The sequence below is a fragment of the Pogonomyrmex barbatus genome, unplaced genomic scaffold, assembly GCF_055798465.1.
Source record: "Pogonomyrmex barbatus isolate J1 unplaced genomic scaffold, ASM5579846v1 scaffold2, whole genome shotgun sequence".
Lineage (NCBI taxonomy): Eukaryota > Metazoa > Arthropoda > Insecta > Hymenoptera > Formicidae > Pogonomyrmex > Pogonomyrmex barbatus.
Window position 1 is genome coordinate 10194479 of NW_028297116.1, and position 18368 is coordinate 10212846.

Consider the following 18368-nt stretch of genomic DNA (forward strand, 5'->3'; position numbering starts at 1 on the left):
GGCACCACGTTTTGTAACAGCTAACAATTAAAACACATGGATGTCAATCAATAATTTTTTTCGAAAATGTCTTTGATTGAAATCGTACGCGAATACAGTGATATAGTTTTCACAGTGAAATCTTTAAAGAGACTGATAATATCGAATGTCTATAGATGTCTATATGTCACGCGATTTTCTGATAAAGATATTCTTCCTCTTTTATGAATAACGACTTTTATTATTTAAATTGAAATTGTATTCTTCAGATAATAGTTTTACATACATCAGCTAAAGAAAAATACAAATTGCTAGATGTAAATTCTGTATCACAATATTCTGTGTGATATAAAGCTTTATGAAAATAATATCACGAATAAAATGACGTTCTTTCTAGAGTTTGAGAATATAAGAATTCTAAATTGTCATCATAAATAATTGCATATATTTTGTTTATTCTGAAAAATATCTTTATTTTATATCGAGTGTATAATAGTACGTCGACAATAGCGAAAACTTTCCTTGTCTACATTGACTCTTACCAATTCTAACCAGATTAAAAAATTAAAATATCAGTATATACAATGTGATTTTATACAAAGTGATCAAACGATTTCTAAACATGCTAATATTAAAATATTATAAAACAGCATCGTATTTTATTGTGAGTAAAAATTATTATAAAGATATTATTTCTATATTGTGTCGATAAAAGAAACTATTATATAATATTTATATTTCTCTATGATAAATCTCTATGATAAATCTTAATACACAAAATTTATTTATTTATTAGTCTAATTTAACGTTTTACTTATTTTACATATTTCTTTCATTCAAATATTAGCAATTATATAAATATGGAATATAAACAATTTCTTTTACTCGTATTTTTTCTACAACTTTATTCCCGCATTTGTTAGGTACATTATAAACAGAATACGATGTCTTGAATAACTGCAAGCAAAGTTAAATAAAATCTCAATGCATTTAAAATTTACTTATTTTATATATTTATATTTTTGAAGAAAATAAATAACCAACTTTCTTAATTATTATGACATATAAAAATATAATATAATATAATATTATTTATACCAACATCCAAGTTTCAAATTTATAAATATAAGATAGAATAACTAAATTTGTTCAGTATTCTACTATATACTACAATTATTAATAGATCTTTTTTGTATTTTGCGTTTATGTAAGTCATTCTATTTTGGATAAAACTCTAAAATGTTCTTTAAAATGTTGACCAAAATATTGACTTATTCAGGGCTTCACTCATATATAAGAAAAATATTAATTTATTAAAACCTTGACTATAATAAAAAAAATTTAGTTTTAACATTACATTACATTCTTTTGCACATTAGAGACAACTTGAGTATAATAGAAAATATTTATCAACTTTATACTTTTTTTTGAGCAATATGAAAAATAAAAAGTTATTAAATTAAAGAAAATATTAGGATAATAATATTAGGATAATAATATCCTTTATTTCAATGTAATAAATATGTGAAATTATATAACATTAAATTATAGTATCAAAAAAACTTTATTTTAATCTTTCTATGAATTATTTCTATTAACGGAGATAATATTAAACAGTGATTTTTTATTTATTTTTAAATACTTGTATCTCTCATTTGCTGAAGTATATTATATACCGAATATGATGTCTTCAGTAACTAAAATAAACAAAATTATAAATTAGTTATCTTTTCTTATTTTAGAATTGTTTAATAATATATCACTATTGCATTATCATAAAGACATAATTAGATTGCTGTTAATATATATATTTCAATAAATTTGTATATATTTGTATAAAATTATACTAACATCTACAAACGAATCAAGGTTCATAGGGATAACGTAGGCACTCGTAAATTCAATAGGAATGGTACCACATCTTGTGATTATTAATAAATCTTTCCTTACATCCGGTTCTAATTGGAGCCATTCTATCTCGAATACATCATTTATTACTTTTATACTCTATAAGGATATTATTAAAGGATATTATTAAGAATTCAAAGTATTCATTCATTCATTTTGAATATAAAAAAATGTGAAATTTCTCAATTAGCATTATAATATTTTTAATATATTATTTTATATATATTAAGATGTAAATATTAAAACAATAACTGAGAAAAATGTTGTACACAATAATATAATAATTATATGCTGTGATTTAAATCTTGTATTTGAATAATATTAAAAAAATAAAACGTTCATCTTTATCCAAATGTGCATAAGAAATAATGACAAACATTTTTAATTGTTTTTATCTATAACAAAACAAGTAGACTGAACACACACAAAATAAATTCAGATAACATACCTTTAGTCTGACTTCATTCCCGTACCAACAGTACAAAAAGATTTGAATTAGCATACACGACATGTACAAGCCTAATTGGATGATATTTGCATCTGTTTTGGTCAGTTGGTACAGAATAACGCACACCACTAATGTGCTTACAATAAATTGTAAGGTAATAATCAATCTAAACTTTTCATTCACCAAAAGTGCAAATCTAAAGTCAATCAAATATGTTATATATTTAATATTTTATAAATATAAATAATATATTTAAAATTATAAGAAAAACATATTTTATTTTTTAAAAATTTATATTAAGCTATATAATTATTTTATATTTATTTTCATAACTTATTTTTTATAGATAACAAATAAAACTATTCCTTGTGTATATAATCTTAAACAGCACAAAAAATAATGCTAATATTAATTATATAAAACAAACTTGATTAAAAGATTGTGTTGAATGACGCAATCGCGAAGAATTTTTGGATTGTGTATGATTCTTTTCAAACGAGAATTCAATATCTCTATTTGACAACATATGTGCATCAGTAATCCGCATATCATACTGTCACAAGCAACTTGTAAAAGAGCCGCAACAAGCAAAGCTATTAATTGATGAAAATACATAAAATGAAAAAGCACTGTTGTTGAGTAGTCGAACGGTAACCATGCTCTAAATGCTAACTTTTCCTTCAAGTAGGCCGTGAAAAATGATTGTATCACCGAGTACGTGCATGAAAATTCAATTAAAATCGCATAATGCAGCGTGTTCCCCCTGTAAAGAACTAGAGATGGTTTTACATCTCAATTATTATATAATAATTTTATCAATATTATCTGTTGCACTTTTAAAATAAAGAAACTTCTTTTCAAAAAACTTACCAATCAAAATTTGCTAAATAAATTTGACAGAAAACAAAATACATTGTAAAACTGGAGTGCCATTTGTAATATCTTTTATAAATAATATAAAAATTACACAATGACGTTTTAACGTTAGAAACTTTATCCCCAAAAAATTATAAATGATAATAAATTAATATAATATGTTGTAAAAGAATAAAAAAAAAATAAAATGACTAATCCTAAATAGATAGCAATTAGATTTAATTACAAATTTTTAATAAAAATATAGATTATTTAACTGTTATTTGAAAATTAAAATGTTGTTATATGTATTAAACAATAATTATAACAAAAATTACATTAAAATACTTACTCAATAATTTTATCAAATTTTTGTCGAATTTCTAACTCGTCTAATTCAAGTGGTTTACATGATTTCTTCCTAAGAATTTCTATTAGTAATGCGATATTATTACGATTTATCAATAGACTAAACATTTTAGAACAGGAAATCATCATGGCAATCAATATATAAAAATTATCGGTAAATTCATCTGCATTGTCCACGATCAGAACCAAATCCAAAAATTGTGATAATGTAAACGTATTTATTAATACAAATATAAAAGCTGTATATGCGTAATATAGTACACGTTTATAAGGAGATGTCCAGGAATCCGGAATCCAACAACCGCAGCTTGTTAGAATTTTAAGCGTAAGTCCTAATACACGCATTGTAATTTTAATTTTTTGTCTGTTTTCCGTATATGATAAAAAAATAAACTGTTTAGCAGTTTTATTCGCTCCCATTTATTTCGAAATTTCAAACATTGCAGATATATATATTACATATTAGATATATATTTCGTATAACAAAATTGTATGCACCAAGTTTTGTAACAGCTAACAATTAAAATACATGGATATCAATCAATAATTTTTTTCGAAAATATCTTTGATTGAAATCGTACGCGAATACAGTGATATAGTTTTCACAGTGAAATCTTTAAAGAGACTGATAATATCGAATGTCTATAGATGTCTATATGTCACGCGATTTTCTGACAAAGATATTCTTCCCCTTTTATGAATAACGATTTTTATTATTTAAATTGAAATTGTATTCTTCAGATAATAGTTTTACATCAGCTAAAGAAAAATACAAATTGCTAGATGTAAATTCTGTATCACAATATTCTGTGTGATATAAAGCTTTATGAAAATAATATCACGAATAAAATGACGTTCTTTCTAGAGTTTGAGAATATAAGAATTCTAAATTGTCATCATAAATAATTGCATATATTTTGTTTATTCTGAAAAATATCTTTATTTTATATCGAGTGTATAATAATACGTCGACTTTTCTTGTTTACATTGACTGTTATCAATTCTAATCAGATTAAAAAATTAAGGTGCCTTGGTATATACAATGTGATTGTATGCAAAATGATAAACGATTTTTATTTTAATGATCAAACGATTTCTAAATATGCTAATATTAAAATACCATTATAAAACAGTATCGTATTTTAATGTGAGTAAAAATTATTATAAAAATATTATATTATTAGTGCCGACAAAAGAAAATATTATGCAATATTTATTTTCTCTATATAATAATCTTATTTAATATACAAAATTATTATTTACCCTATTTAACATTCTATTTGTGTATTAACATATTTTTCATATAAATAGTAACACTATTATATTAACACTATTATATAAATATGAAATATAAATATTAATTTTCTTCTACTTATATCTTTTATTCCCAACTTTATTCCCGCATTTGTTGAAGTATATTATAAGCAGAATATGATGTCTTGAGCAACTGCAATAAAAAAAGTCATTTGCTTAATACATATTTCCATCATAAATAAATGATTTTTTTTAACAGAAGATATTTTTTAAAATAAAAGGAACAAATTTTTTATTTTTAATTTATAAATTATTTGTAATTAATTAAAATGACATATTAATAAAGTTGATTTTAATGATTATTTATAATCAACTATTTCTTTTTTAATTAGATTTATTATCACTTGCATTATTGTTATTGCACTTGCACTATATAAAAGAAATAAGAATTAAATTTAAAAAATAAATTTGTCCATTAATTTAATATTATTTGCAAATTTTAAATTAAAGAGAATATATTAACATTTACAAATGATTCAAGATTCATAGGGATGACATAGGCACTGGTGAATTCGATAGGTATTGAACTGCGTGTTATAATTAATGACAAACTTTTTTGCATATTACAATCCAACGTATATCATTCCGCTTCGAACATATCACTGACCAATTGTTGACTCTACATTTAAGAATACAGAGAATGATTTATTTATTATTATTTAGATAAGGAGAGAGAGAAAGAAAAAGAGGCAAAATCAAATTACATGTATTTTTTATAGGTTAATTTTACATTTCAATATAAATAACAATAAAAGTATGATAAAATTTATAGACTGATTTAAAATATAAATATACATCTCTTTTTCTTTCTGAAAAAAACTTTATTGTATTAAGTATAAATTAATATTTGTCCTGTAAATATACTGTAGATCACAGTAAATAACTATGATATTATATTATATTAATGTTATAATTTTCTATTCGAGAATTAAATTATTATATACTGTCATATAATATTATTGTTACTTTATGTTTATTGAGCGTGATATAATAATATATAGATATAACTTTTACATTAATATTATATTATTATAATATGCATAATATGCATAAAAAATGTATTTTTACATAGTATGCAAGAAAAGAAACAGAATTTAAGAGAAAAAATCGATAATTTTATATGAAAGACATATTTATTTTAAAAGTGCATACCTTTAATTTAACTTCATTTCCATACCAGCAATAAAAAGAAATTTGTGTCAGCATGTAAAACATGTATAATATTATTTGAATGTATTTCGCACTTAATGCACTTTGTGTCAGTTGATATAGATTGAAGCACACTACTAACATACTCACTAAAAACTGGATAGTGATGATTGATCTAAATTTTTCGTTTATCATTAATGCGAATCCAGAATCAAATGTAACATTCAAATTCAATTTCTAAAATTACACATATAAAAGATTATTTTTATTTGTGTATAATAATAACAAAGAACAGACTTGAAAATGCATATATGTTGTACGACGCACTCCTGCAGAAAATATGGCTTATCTACAATCTTTTTCAAATGACACTCTACTATTTCTAGCTGAGAACAAACGTGCATTAATAATCCGCAAATGAGACTGTCGACAAGCAATCTGAAGGACCGATCCAGCTGTCAAGCTTATCGACTGATGAGCGTAAGCGATTCGAAGTAGCATCGGCGAAGAATAGTTGAATGGTAACCATGCTCGAAAAGCTAGTTTGTGTTTTCTGTAGTCTTTAAACACAGATGCTGCTAATGCAAATGCACATGTCAATTCAACCAAAGTTGCATAGTAGAGTGTGTTTTATTATTGATATAGAATTGCAATACTTTTATACAAAAAAAAGAAAAAACAGTTTTGTTGAAATATCTAAAAATGTGATTAAATATAAATCTGAAAATAATTTTGTTAGACTATCAATAAGCATAAGAACAGTATTGCAAATATTTTTTATATTCTAGCAACCAATTTGACTTGCATGATTTTATATAATTTTATAATATATAATACTTGTATAATTTATACTTATATAATAATTCAAGATAGATAAGATTATTTTCAAATTTATATATGATTAAATTTTTATATAGTTTAACAGAACTTGTTTCTTTCTTTGTATTTAATGTCAACATGTAAAATTTCTCCTAAATTGAAATTATTTTTTTAAAAGATCGCATTATGTATGTCTGTATATAATATCTAATTACTAGTAATATGCATTGCGCAATATTTTTCATAACTATTATATTATTATACGTATAATAATTAATATAATATAAAGATGTGATTCCCTACATATGATTATTCCATAACTATTTATTACTTTATGATATTTGCAGTACAAGTTTATCAAATTTCTGCCGAATCTCTATCTCATCATGTTCAGTAGGTCTACATGGCTTTCTTCATTAGAATATCGATGAGCATTTCGATGTTGTTGCGATTTCTCAACAAACTGAACATCTTATAACATGATACGAGCATGGCAAGCGTCACATAGAAATTTTCAGTAAAGTCATCGGCATTGTCCATAGTTAAGATTATATCCATCAATTGTGTTAACGTAATAGTATTTATTAGCAAAAGTATAAGAACTGTATATACATTGTACATAATACGTTTATATGGTGATGTCCACGAATTTGGTGGCCAACACCCGCAAATAGTAAGAATTTTAAATGTAAATTTTTAAAACGTTCATGTTTTTTATTTCTCGTATTCGTTTACGTTATGAGAAATAAATTATGCAAATATTAAAATGTTTTGTATTATTTATTAAGAAATATAAATTTTATATGTCTTCTTTATTTCTTTTATGGATACTTCTCTCAATATTGTTGCTGAAAGTATTTTATTATTTTATCATAAGATATAAGATATTATATAAGATAATTTTTGGTCACAAAATGTACATATATATTAAATAATTATGCGTAATTTAATTTTTATTTTTAAAAAATGTCTATTTATAAATCAAAAAATAGTGATAGCTTTTAATTCAGTTTCTTTTAATTATTAATAATACGAAATATGTATATATATTGAGCACTAATAATACAATAATTATATTGCATTATATTCTTTGCAACACGACAACTAAAAAGATTGAACTGACAATCATGAAAGGGTCTATAGTTCCGTAATTCAACTTTTTATTTGTAACTTCCGTCTATGCATTCGACACTATATCATTATCATGGTATAGAACTTGTAATTTTACGTCCCTACATAGAACGATATTTTCGCATACGCAACGATTTTAAAATTCATGTTTTATACATGATGTCGTGTACTGCCATTTGTATGGCCAACTGTCGTTTTACAGTTCAATATCATACAATATCAGCAAGCTATCAATTATGTTTAGTAATATAAAATCTTGATGCAGACGTGTATCTTAAACCATATTTAATTTCGCTAATACAAAGTACGATGGAACATTTTTTATTTTAGCAGTCATTGAATTACTAAATGTTTGTTCTTGTTAAAGCGAAAGAAAAAATATATAGTTTAAAAACTTATATGTGATTTTTTTGTATTGTATGTAATAAAAGCGAAAAATTAAAAGAAAATTTAAAAAGTTGCTATAAAAAATAATATTAATCATAATAAATTAACATATAGTAAATTACACTATGTTAAAAAAAAAGTTAATCTACATTTCCTTTATTACTTTAAATTGTGCAAGAAAAAGTATCTGCTTAAAATTAAATATATCACTTATATATGTCAAGTGAAATTTATCAGAACATATCAAAATTAACAAAAATAAGGTATATACATAATAGGACATTATTATATATATATATATATATATATATATATATATATATATATATATAGTGTGCTATGTGTATATATTAACTGTTAAGGTAAACTAAATAAATTTCTTTATCTTTAATAAAAGTAACACACAATAATATATATTAAAGGCATGATATTAATAAAACGAGTAGATCTTATTAAAGTATGTATAACTTTTAAAATTTGAGGAATGCATAACAATAAATTAATTTTATAAATTATTATTTATGAGTTTTCATTTAAAACTACATTTCTATTACTATTAATTAGATTTAATTACCAATGTAGATGATAAATTATGAAAAAAAGATGCAATTTTATAACAAAGTAATTATTAAAATATTTATATATTTTAAGAATTTAAATCATTTATATCGACAGACAAGAAATTTATATCGACAATCGATATATATTTATCTACATTCTTCAATAAACTCAAGACTCATCAATAGTATGAGAAGCAGAAGTGTCTTTTGTAATCATAAAAATTTATTCAGAATGAGCCGTTTTTCATAATTTGTCAGTATTTATATCAATATCAAATAGAACTTTTGTGATAAATAAATCTCTGCACACTAGCGTCACCTAAAGAAAATGGATGTAACTTGTGTAACTTGTAGCCGTACCTACTTTCCTGCACTACTAGTATAATATTTCTGCGTATTCAATATAAGCTACAATCATTTTTGAAAGCTAATAAATCAATATGTGTATCGATATATCAGCATATTATCCGTCAGAAATATCTATGGCTACACAGTCCAAGGTGTGCATTTTATGTACATAGAGATGCTGGTAATGTTTGGTATCAGCTAAAATACGGATGCGACAATTCTCAAGCTTCTCTCTACATTATAAATCTAATAATAATAAGTCAAAAAAATATTTCTAGAGATACATTTAGAGTATGTTATATTTCTAGTTGTTTTTATTTTATAATTATCGTCAATTGATAACTGAGAATGTTTAAAAATATGTATAATATATCATTTGTCAATAGTTCTTCAGAAAAGCTACTAGATGACTCTACTATCTACTAAATGCTCGAGAAATTAAGTCATTTATATGTACTTTCTATCTTTTTTCACAAAGTAATAATTATTAATTTATAAATTCTCCTAAATTGTTCAAAATTCAATAAAAATCAATTTGTATATTCTGTTTTATGTAGAAAATATTTTTGTTTAATAAAATTAATATTTTAGTTACTTATTAGCAATATCAATAGAATTATTTAGAGAAAATCTATTTTTATGTAAATTTTTTTAATCAAAAATATATTAATTTTTTTGATGCTTATGAATTAATAGTAAATATACCTTTATAGTCGTACATTTTGGAAAATTAGTATTCTACTAAATTAAATCTATTTTTGTTAAATCTATATTTAACAAAAATTCATTTTATACAATCTAAAATTCAAATTAATGTTTTATCTTTATAATCTTATGAAATCTATAAAAAGTATATAAATAATTAAAGTATATGTGTATAAAAAGCAAATTAGAATATTGCTATTAAAATCCACGATATGTGACATTATAAATAAGATTATATCTTCTAAATTTTGAGATAAAGTGTAAATGGCTTAATGTTTAAATCGAGATTTGTTATCGATAAGTATCGTATAAGTATCTCATATTTCACATCTGCACGAGATGGACCGTGACCATGTGAAATTCCAACGAGAGGGCAAAGATGAAGCGAAACCTAAAAGCGAAGCGGGGTAAATCTGATCGTACCAAAAGGGTCGGGAAGTTGTCGCGTTACGATATAGGGTCTGTCCTTATCTGCAAAATACAGGCAATGTCTCCCCGTTCTTCTCCCCGTATTCTATATCCCATGTGTACGTTGTCCAAAGTCCAAAAGAGGAAAGTGAACAGGACACGCCATGATGAATCGGCCATATTACTCTGGACCATTCTTGAAAGAGAGTTAATCTTGCTGTTAATCTTATCTTCAGGCTTATCCTTTCTTTTCGTTTCTTTGTAAATTAATTTTCACATTTCAACACACAATTAAATATACAAGTATTGCTTTAAAAAGAAGTGTATTAAATAAAATAAACTATTAACGATAAACTTGTAAATAAAATTTAAAAATTAGGAAAAAATATTATATAAATATTAATTTTATAGTAAAACTTCAAAACATTTTTTTAAAATACTTTAATATGAAAAAAGTTTAAAAAAGTTGAAAGAGAAAAAAAGATTTGCAAGATTCATGTATATATAGTTATATTATTATCTATGATCTCAGTGTGGAAATATGACAAATCATTTTATCAATAGCAACAAATGAAACAACTTCGTACAATAACCGATTCTAAGAATAAATGTATGTTCTCATGCTTTAGAGTTTTCGATTATCACAACCAACAGATTTTATATTCGTCCGAATTATACGCCACATATAGAGTGTTCTTTAAAAATTATTTTTATTTTATTGTTATTTACCATTAATCGTATTTTTCTAAAAAAATCTTTCATATTCGAAATTCAAATCATAAAATTTGTTTGTGTGTTATTTGCAATAATGTCCCGAAGTAAAATTGATTTTCTCGTCTTTTTTTTTCTTTATTTAGAGTATCATTTGTTAGACTTGTTATCAAGAAACGTATATGACAAAATTTAAACTTTTATCATGTTTCTGGGTCGAACGCGTTCCCGCATTCTTTGCGGGTCGGTCACCGGGTACAATTAACAAATCCTATCGTCTGGCCGGCTTCTGTTGTCCTTAGTGTGAACTCTACAAGACTTATATAATGCATGCGTAAGAAGAATGGACCACCCATGTAGAGAGGTCTCTCTCGACTCGGCCTCGAGTGCTCTTCGGGATTGCGCGCGCGGACGAAGCACTCCATCAGAAGAAGTAGTCGGCCGGACAGCATACCGGGTAGAAAATGACACCAGTCTCGAGATGCACGTTTCATATCAGTTGAATCTCTCAAACCATATTTTCTCTTCTTTGCATTTTCGCGAAATGAGAAAACTGACTTTACAACAATTCAAATTTTATCGAGAACAAAATATGTTGATTTTACTCTGTATTTTGCAAAGATTTTACTTACAATACATATATGATAGAATTATAAAATGTGGCAAAATTATTTAGGAATAAATAAATTTCGCACAGAAAATTTATATGTATATGTAACAGAAAAAAATATATAGAAATTAGAAAATATAGAAAAATATATAAAAATTATACAATTCTTTTACGTTTGCCTTGAAACTTATGTTTTTTAATTAAACTTTATCTGCGTTTATTTAAGCTTTGTTTTCATGCATATTCATATATGCTCAATATTAATTCTTAAAAAAGTTATTTATATATCTCGAAAATCTTTAACATTAAATTATACAATTTCTACGTGTTTGAAATCTAGTATCTATGTCGTCATAGATAATAATGATAATTACGGAACCTTCTGTTTTCACTGTTACAATATTCTATGTAGGAATCTTTTAATGCGACGAAAACAGATATTTTCAAAGAACAGAAACTGTTCTTTCTGGAATCTACACATTTGCAGACATAGAAACTCTCGTCGTTCCCCGTACATGATTTTCGAAACACGTTGTATAACGCAAACCTATAGAAAGTACACCTGAATAACGAGACGCGTTGCTGTTCTCTCGAGAAGAGCGGCAGAGGTCGAAGATTTCAGGTCACTACGTCTCGAGAGCATAATGCATCGCAGCGAGGGAAAGAGTTGTGTAAACGAACTTTCATGAACTTCCGAAAGTCGTCGCTTTTTCACATCTTCCCTGTCGTTGCCATCCTCGGCACGATCCTTTTGCTCACGAGGTGTGTATAGTTTGTACAAATAATAATACTAGCCGAAGTTTATAAATTCGCATGGGTAATGAATGAAAGAATCTACCAATTGAAAGTTTACTTTAATAAACCCAATTGTAAATTCTTAAATAAAATTTATTTTCTACTTATAATATCCGATAAAATTACAAATTTACAATTTGTGACCTAAAGAAGTAAAACTATGGATATATCATTGCTCAAATATATTTTCATTATATTATTTGTATTACGATCTCTCTACGTGATCTCGTTATATCTGATAATATATTTATCACCATTATGTTTCATTCGACCTGTACATCAAAACATCTAACTTTTTTTTCATTGAGAGACAGAACGGCTTTCTAATATGTGGAACCCGAAATGCGTGTGGTCTCCGGGTGTTAATCGCCTGGCTCGCTACCGTGTTGCTTCTGACTGGCCCTTCAATTAGTATGTGCCACACATGTTTCGAACAACGTGATGCTGCGCCTCCGTCTCATCTAGCACGTCCACACGACGAATTTTAAAAAGCAAGAAATCTATTTGTTTTAGAAGAACAGAGCGACATCGTTAGAACGTAGCACTTTTAATAAATTAAAAGCTATTAAATTTTACTGACTACTTTCATGCTTTGTTGGTTTATAATTTATCATAAAAATTAAAATTTATTATATTCTTAAGAACCACAATTCCTTATTATTTTATCAAAAATACTTGTTGTAATATTGATGCAATTTTAAAAGTGTGGCAATCAAATACAATATTTGTGACATTTTTTTATTGGAAATTTGATCCTTTATAAATCCTTCGTAAATTAATAGTCAGTACTGTGTATATTAGGAAAATTTTATTAGCCGCTTCACACGTGAGAACAGCCCGAACGAGGATGAACATTGAGGCGGCGAAATCGCCGTGGATTCCGATGCCGGATAAACTCCTTAATCAAACAGCGAAGCCAATCGTGCGCAAATCGTCTGAATGAGCTTGCTTTTTTGTTATAGTTTACCAGTCGGGCACCTGTCGCATGTGTGTGCAAAGGGGTGTAGATTCAGAGATGGAGGATGTGAGAGAGAAGAAGAGAGAGAAGGAAAGAGAGAAAGGGGGAAGAGAGAGAGAGAGAGACACATAAAACGAAGCGAAGAGGGGTAGAAGTGCACGGAGAGCAGGGAGGGATAGAGGGTGAACGGAGGAACACGTGGTTCTATTTGCAAAAACAAAGTTTGCGCGGGACAAACACGGGCAGACACTAGCCGGTCTAGTCGACTTCGGGGTCAAAAGCGCAACAAAGACTCAATTGCATTTCGTTCCCACCCGTGGAATTCTTTTTTTTCTAGCCCAGTTTCCGTCACACAGTCGCTAATCGAATGATAAAGCACCGTCAACCGTCGCCGATCGAACAAACTGATCCAGTTTCGAAATCTCGGAGATTTGCGAAATGACCGTGAAAAATTAAGGTAGTCTCCGAACTATTGACTTGATTCTAATACTAGAATATGATATATGTCACAAACAAAGGAAGTTTATTATTATATGTTATATTTATATATTAATTTAATATACTAACATTTAGTTAAACAACTAGTTTGATAATGATCTGTCTAAAATATTATGTATAATAATATTTAATACAATAACATAAAAATAATATAATAATATTAAAATGTAATTAAGATATAATAAAATAATATTTTATTTGCCTGCCCTAGTTCTTTAAAATAAAACGACTAAGTTGTAGTTTGTTCGTTCTATTAAATAATGAATTATTCATAATTAATATAATTAGAGAGAGAGAGAGAGAGAGAGAGAGAGAGAGAGAGAGAGAGATTGGAAGAGAGTTTCGATAGTTATCATCGAAAAGTCATTCTGTTGATTCTTAATTCGGACGCTTACCCTTCCATCAAACATACTTCACATTGTCACAATATTGTTACCGGCTGCGCGGGAGTATCATAATGGATCTCAAACACTTGATTTCTCATCTCGATCAATGTTGTACATGTTGCTCCAAAATATCTCGTAAATTGTATTTTCTACAAAAAGAATTGATAAAATTAAAGCCAATGATCTTTATTTCACTTTCATAAAAAATTCTTAACCATAAAAAAATGTTTTAAACTTTTAAATCTAACTATAAGATAAAATATTTGACATGCAAAATTTTGTTTTAAAAAATTTTCTAACAAAAACATAATCATACTTTTATAATAAAATATTATTGAACAAATACAGAAACTACTGAATCTTTTTTTCTCTATCTTCTCTCTTTTCACGTTCTCTGATTTTCGTTAGAAAATTTTTTACGAAAACAAAAATATATGTGAACAATTTTTTCAAATTTTAAAATCTTTTTATAAAATTATTACTTTTGTGAATTATATAAAAAATATTATTCTTTATATATGTTAATTAACTTCGCATATAATTTACATGTGGCGCCAGTCATTCTTGGATTCAAGTATAGGTAGATATAAGCATACAAGTGTACCTGGAAACTTAAAATGATGCTTAACCTTCTGCTTAAAGTGGTTGCGCCTGGTCATTCTGACCTTATTCATCGTATTTCATTGTGAGGAAGGTTCCGTATACTCAATATTCATTGTGCTGCGTGCAACCTCATGCAGCTAGACGCTACTTTTAACTCTCTTACAACTCACTCAAGACACTTGCAAATCCACGTAAAAATATACAATATTAAAATTAATTAGAAAACGTATTCGAGTTTTATCTTTGAAGATTCTATCATTATGAATAATATTTGATTTCTAAGAGATATAAAAAAACTAAATAGAAAATAGCAATAACGTTTAACATTTTCAAATATCTTTAATATTGTCAACATTTTCAGAGAAGCACTTATTTTAACTCTCCCTTTTCAGATCTCAAAGCAGATGTAGATCCCGAGATACGCAAGAATTCTGAAATACGTGCAAGCTGACTATACAGCGAAAGCTGAGGATGCAAGATTCTCGAAGCGGAACGTCATCATTGCATTACCGGGAAATTTTGCAGCGCGTCTTTCAGAGCGCTCGTCCTCAGGGTCGTCCGCGCGAAAACGCGACTTGAAGCGGGAGGAGTGGAAAAGGGTTGGTGAGCGCGATGGACGCGTTGACGAGACGAAGATGGAGGTAACGGCGGCAGTGGTGGCGGCGGAGGTGGTTGACGGTGGTGGTGTATGCCGTGACAAATATTTGCCTGTCAACACAGAGAGGCTCGCGCTACCATCCCGCTCTATCCCTATGCGCGCCGCAAACGACATGCATAGCCGAGGGAGGAAACGTTTGACAGGAGGTGCAGGAGGACGGCAACCAAACGAATCATAAAAGGGCCCGATTGAGAGACAAAGTGGAATGAGGAGGGTAACGACGCGCGATAAGAACACGGAGAACTCGATTCCCGCCGGTTCCGACCTGATCACGACAGTTTGTCGGCATACTAACGCGCCGCGATGAGCGGGATAATGATCGAAGGTGTTTGCACGCGGTTGTTGAGTAGCAAAAACCGAACGTTACAGAGGTGAGGAAGTGTAAAAGTGTTGTTAAATTGCATTGTTTTGCGTGAATTCAGTCATTATATACTTTAGAATAATATAATGCTCTATGTTACGGAGAACAGAGGGCGAAAAAGATCAATTACGAAAAGCTACCTGAAATGAACAGATGTTATCAGAAACATTGCATATTTATATATTTCTATATTCTTATATTCTATAATTAATTAAAAATTAAATACTCACAAAAATTAAGTACTCACCACGTACTCTTTTTATTTCTAGTTGAGGCATATTTGCAATTTGTAAAATATCACGCAAGCTAATTTGCTTACTGCTTTTTAATCAACGATAATATTATGTTTCACTATTAATGTAAAAATTACGACGTTATAGAAACATTTTCTTTTTAGCAAAGGTACATAATAAACTCGATTTCCGAAAACAAGCGCACGCTCACGCGATGCTCTCCGTTGGAGAGAAAGGAAAGTATCCGCGTAGGAAGCGAGTCTCTTCATTCACGTAGACCTTTTTGGGCGAGGAGAAGAGCGAGTGACAAGAATGAAGAAAGAGGAAGAAGGACGTGGGGTGAAGCAGGGGGACAGAGAAAACGATGGCCACCTACGATCCGTTCCTCGCTCGCTCGTTCATTCACTTACTCACTCTCCTCTCTCGTTTCTATTCTCTCTCCTCTCTGTGTGCTTTTAATTTACCGGGCGGCAGGCAAATGTTTGCGCCACTCCCCCTCGATCGTACAACCATCTCTCTCTCCTGTTCTTCCTATTTCTCCACCTTCGTACCTCTAGCCGCCACTTTCTATTCCCTTCGCCATCCGCTCCCCTTGCGGACGTTTTGCACCCTTCTCTGCCGTCCCTTTACCGAGGATCCCTCATTCCCTTCTTCATCGTCCCGAATATATTGACTAACTCTGACCATAAAGAATCCACGCACGAATAGCAAAAAGAAAGAGAGAAAGAATGGAATCCATCGCCGATGGTAATATGCTGAGGTCATTTACCGAAAAATAACCAATATGTAGACTGATATGAAGGAGGAAAAATATATCGGCCAACTGATCGCGATTTTTATTAATTTCAAATTAACGGGATATATGCAAAATACGTATCGGTGAAAAAAATATTGATATTATAGGTAACAGTCGCTTGTTGGCAAAAAGTTATAAAAGCAAACGAGAAAAAATGGAGAGAGAGGAGAAAAAGAAAGAGGTAAAAGAGAAATGACACACCGATAGAAATATTTAATTTCGTCGCAAAAGAAGTTACGTTATCGAGAGATCGCCAATCGCGTTCTTTACCAACGATGTTTTTAAAATTCTGTAAATATACTTCTTTCGCTATGCATTAATCGTATACTTTCTATATCCAATTTTCTACATTCTCGCAGCAAGCAATTATACGTACATTCTCTGTTTTGTTGTACAATGATGAAACATAAAAAGAGGCGCAGGAGGTAAAATCAAAATGCCGCGACAAAGTTACAATAAAATTATTTAGTACTAAATCTGTGGACACACACTACATCACGTCAAGTGATAAACTAATATGAATTCTAGTAACCGAATATCGTCGAATCAAAGAATCGTCGCGGTTGCAAATTTTGATCGCGCGCGCGCGCGCGCGCGCGCGTTTCACTTGTGGCTTTTAATAAATGGCATAAAAACGAGATCAAATATTTAATCGGGAAATATTTGAGTGCCTATTATTACAGGGTAGTGGCGCGGCATAGATACCCAGTGCAGCAACCCCATGGTGCCTCCACCGTGCCATTCCGTTTATGTCTGGCAAATATACATAGTTGTTCGCGTTAGATACATAGACATCCGCGCGTCGATTTAAAGCGAGACACCGGCGAGCGAGCTCCACTTTCCGCTCGTCGTTTTTCCGCTCGTAACCAGTCCCCCGTGTCGTCATCGTTACTCCGCAAAGATACTCTGGTTAATTATAGTGTTTGGGGATGAGATTGAATAATGTATCGGCCGATCGAGTTGGCAAATTTTCCGGGAAAGAGACTCTTGGCATTTGCCAGAATAGCGATGGTCCAACAGGAGTCCGCAGTTGGCGACATACGACAGACATATTAACGAAAGACATTAAGAATATAATGAAATAAAAAATATGCGTTGAAAAAAATAACTTTATTAAAATAACTTTGCTAAATAACTTTACTGACATGAAAAGCTTATATTAAGTCACGTATTATATCAAATTTATCTTTACTAGTTGACAGCATATTTCTAGCTTTACTTTAATAATTATAATAAAATATATAATTTATCAAAAATTATCAAAAATTTATATTAATATTATAAAATTCATAATTTGAGCAGCAAGAACCAAGCAAGAAAAAAAAAAGAAAAGGATTGCATTTACCATACAAACTAACAATCTCGAGTACGGACTTTCA

General features: G+C 28.6%; 1 protein-coding gene and 1 pseudogene across 1 annotated transcript; both read right to left on the bottom strand.

Annotated features, from left to right (window-relative positions):
- Positions 1-763: 763 nt before the first annotated feature.
- Positions 764-3904, bottom strand: LOC105429286 (odorant receptor Or1-like). Its single transcript, XM_089077142.1, has 5 exons — positions 3543-3904; positions 2763-3098; positions 2336-2531; positions 1831-1986; positions 764-1676 (listed from the first exon to the last, which is right to left on the bottom strand). Exons 1-5 carry the CDS (start codon positions 3902-3904, stop codon positions 1614-1616), a joined length of 1113 nt encoding a protein of 370 aa, XP_088933268.1. The 3' UTR covers positions 764-1613.
- Positions 3905-4952: 1048 nt separating this feature from the next.
- Positions 4953-13757, bottom strand: LOC105429285 (putative odorant receptor 85d; annotated as a pseudogene).
- Between the last annotated feature and the right edge of the window lie 4611 nt (positions 13758-18368).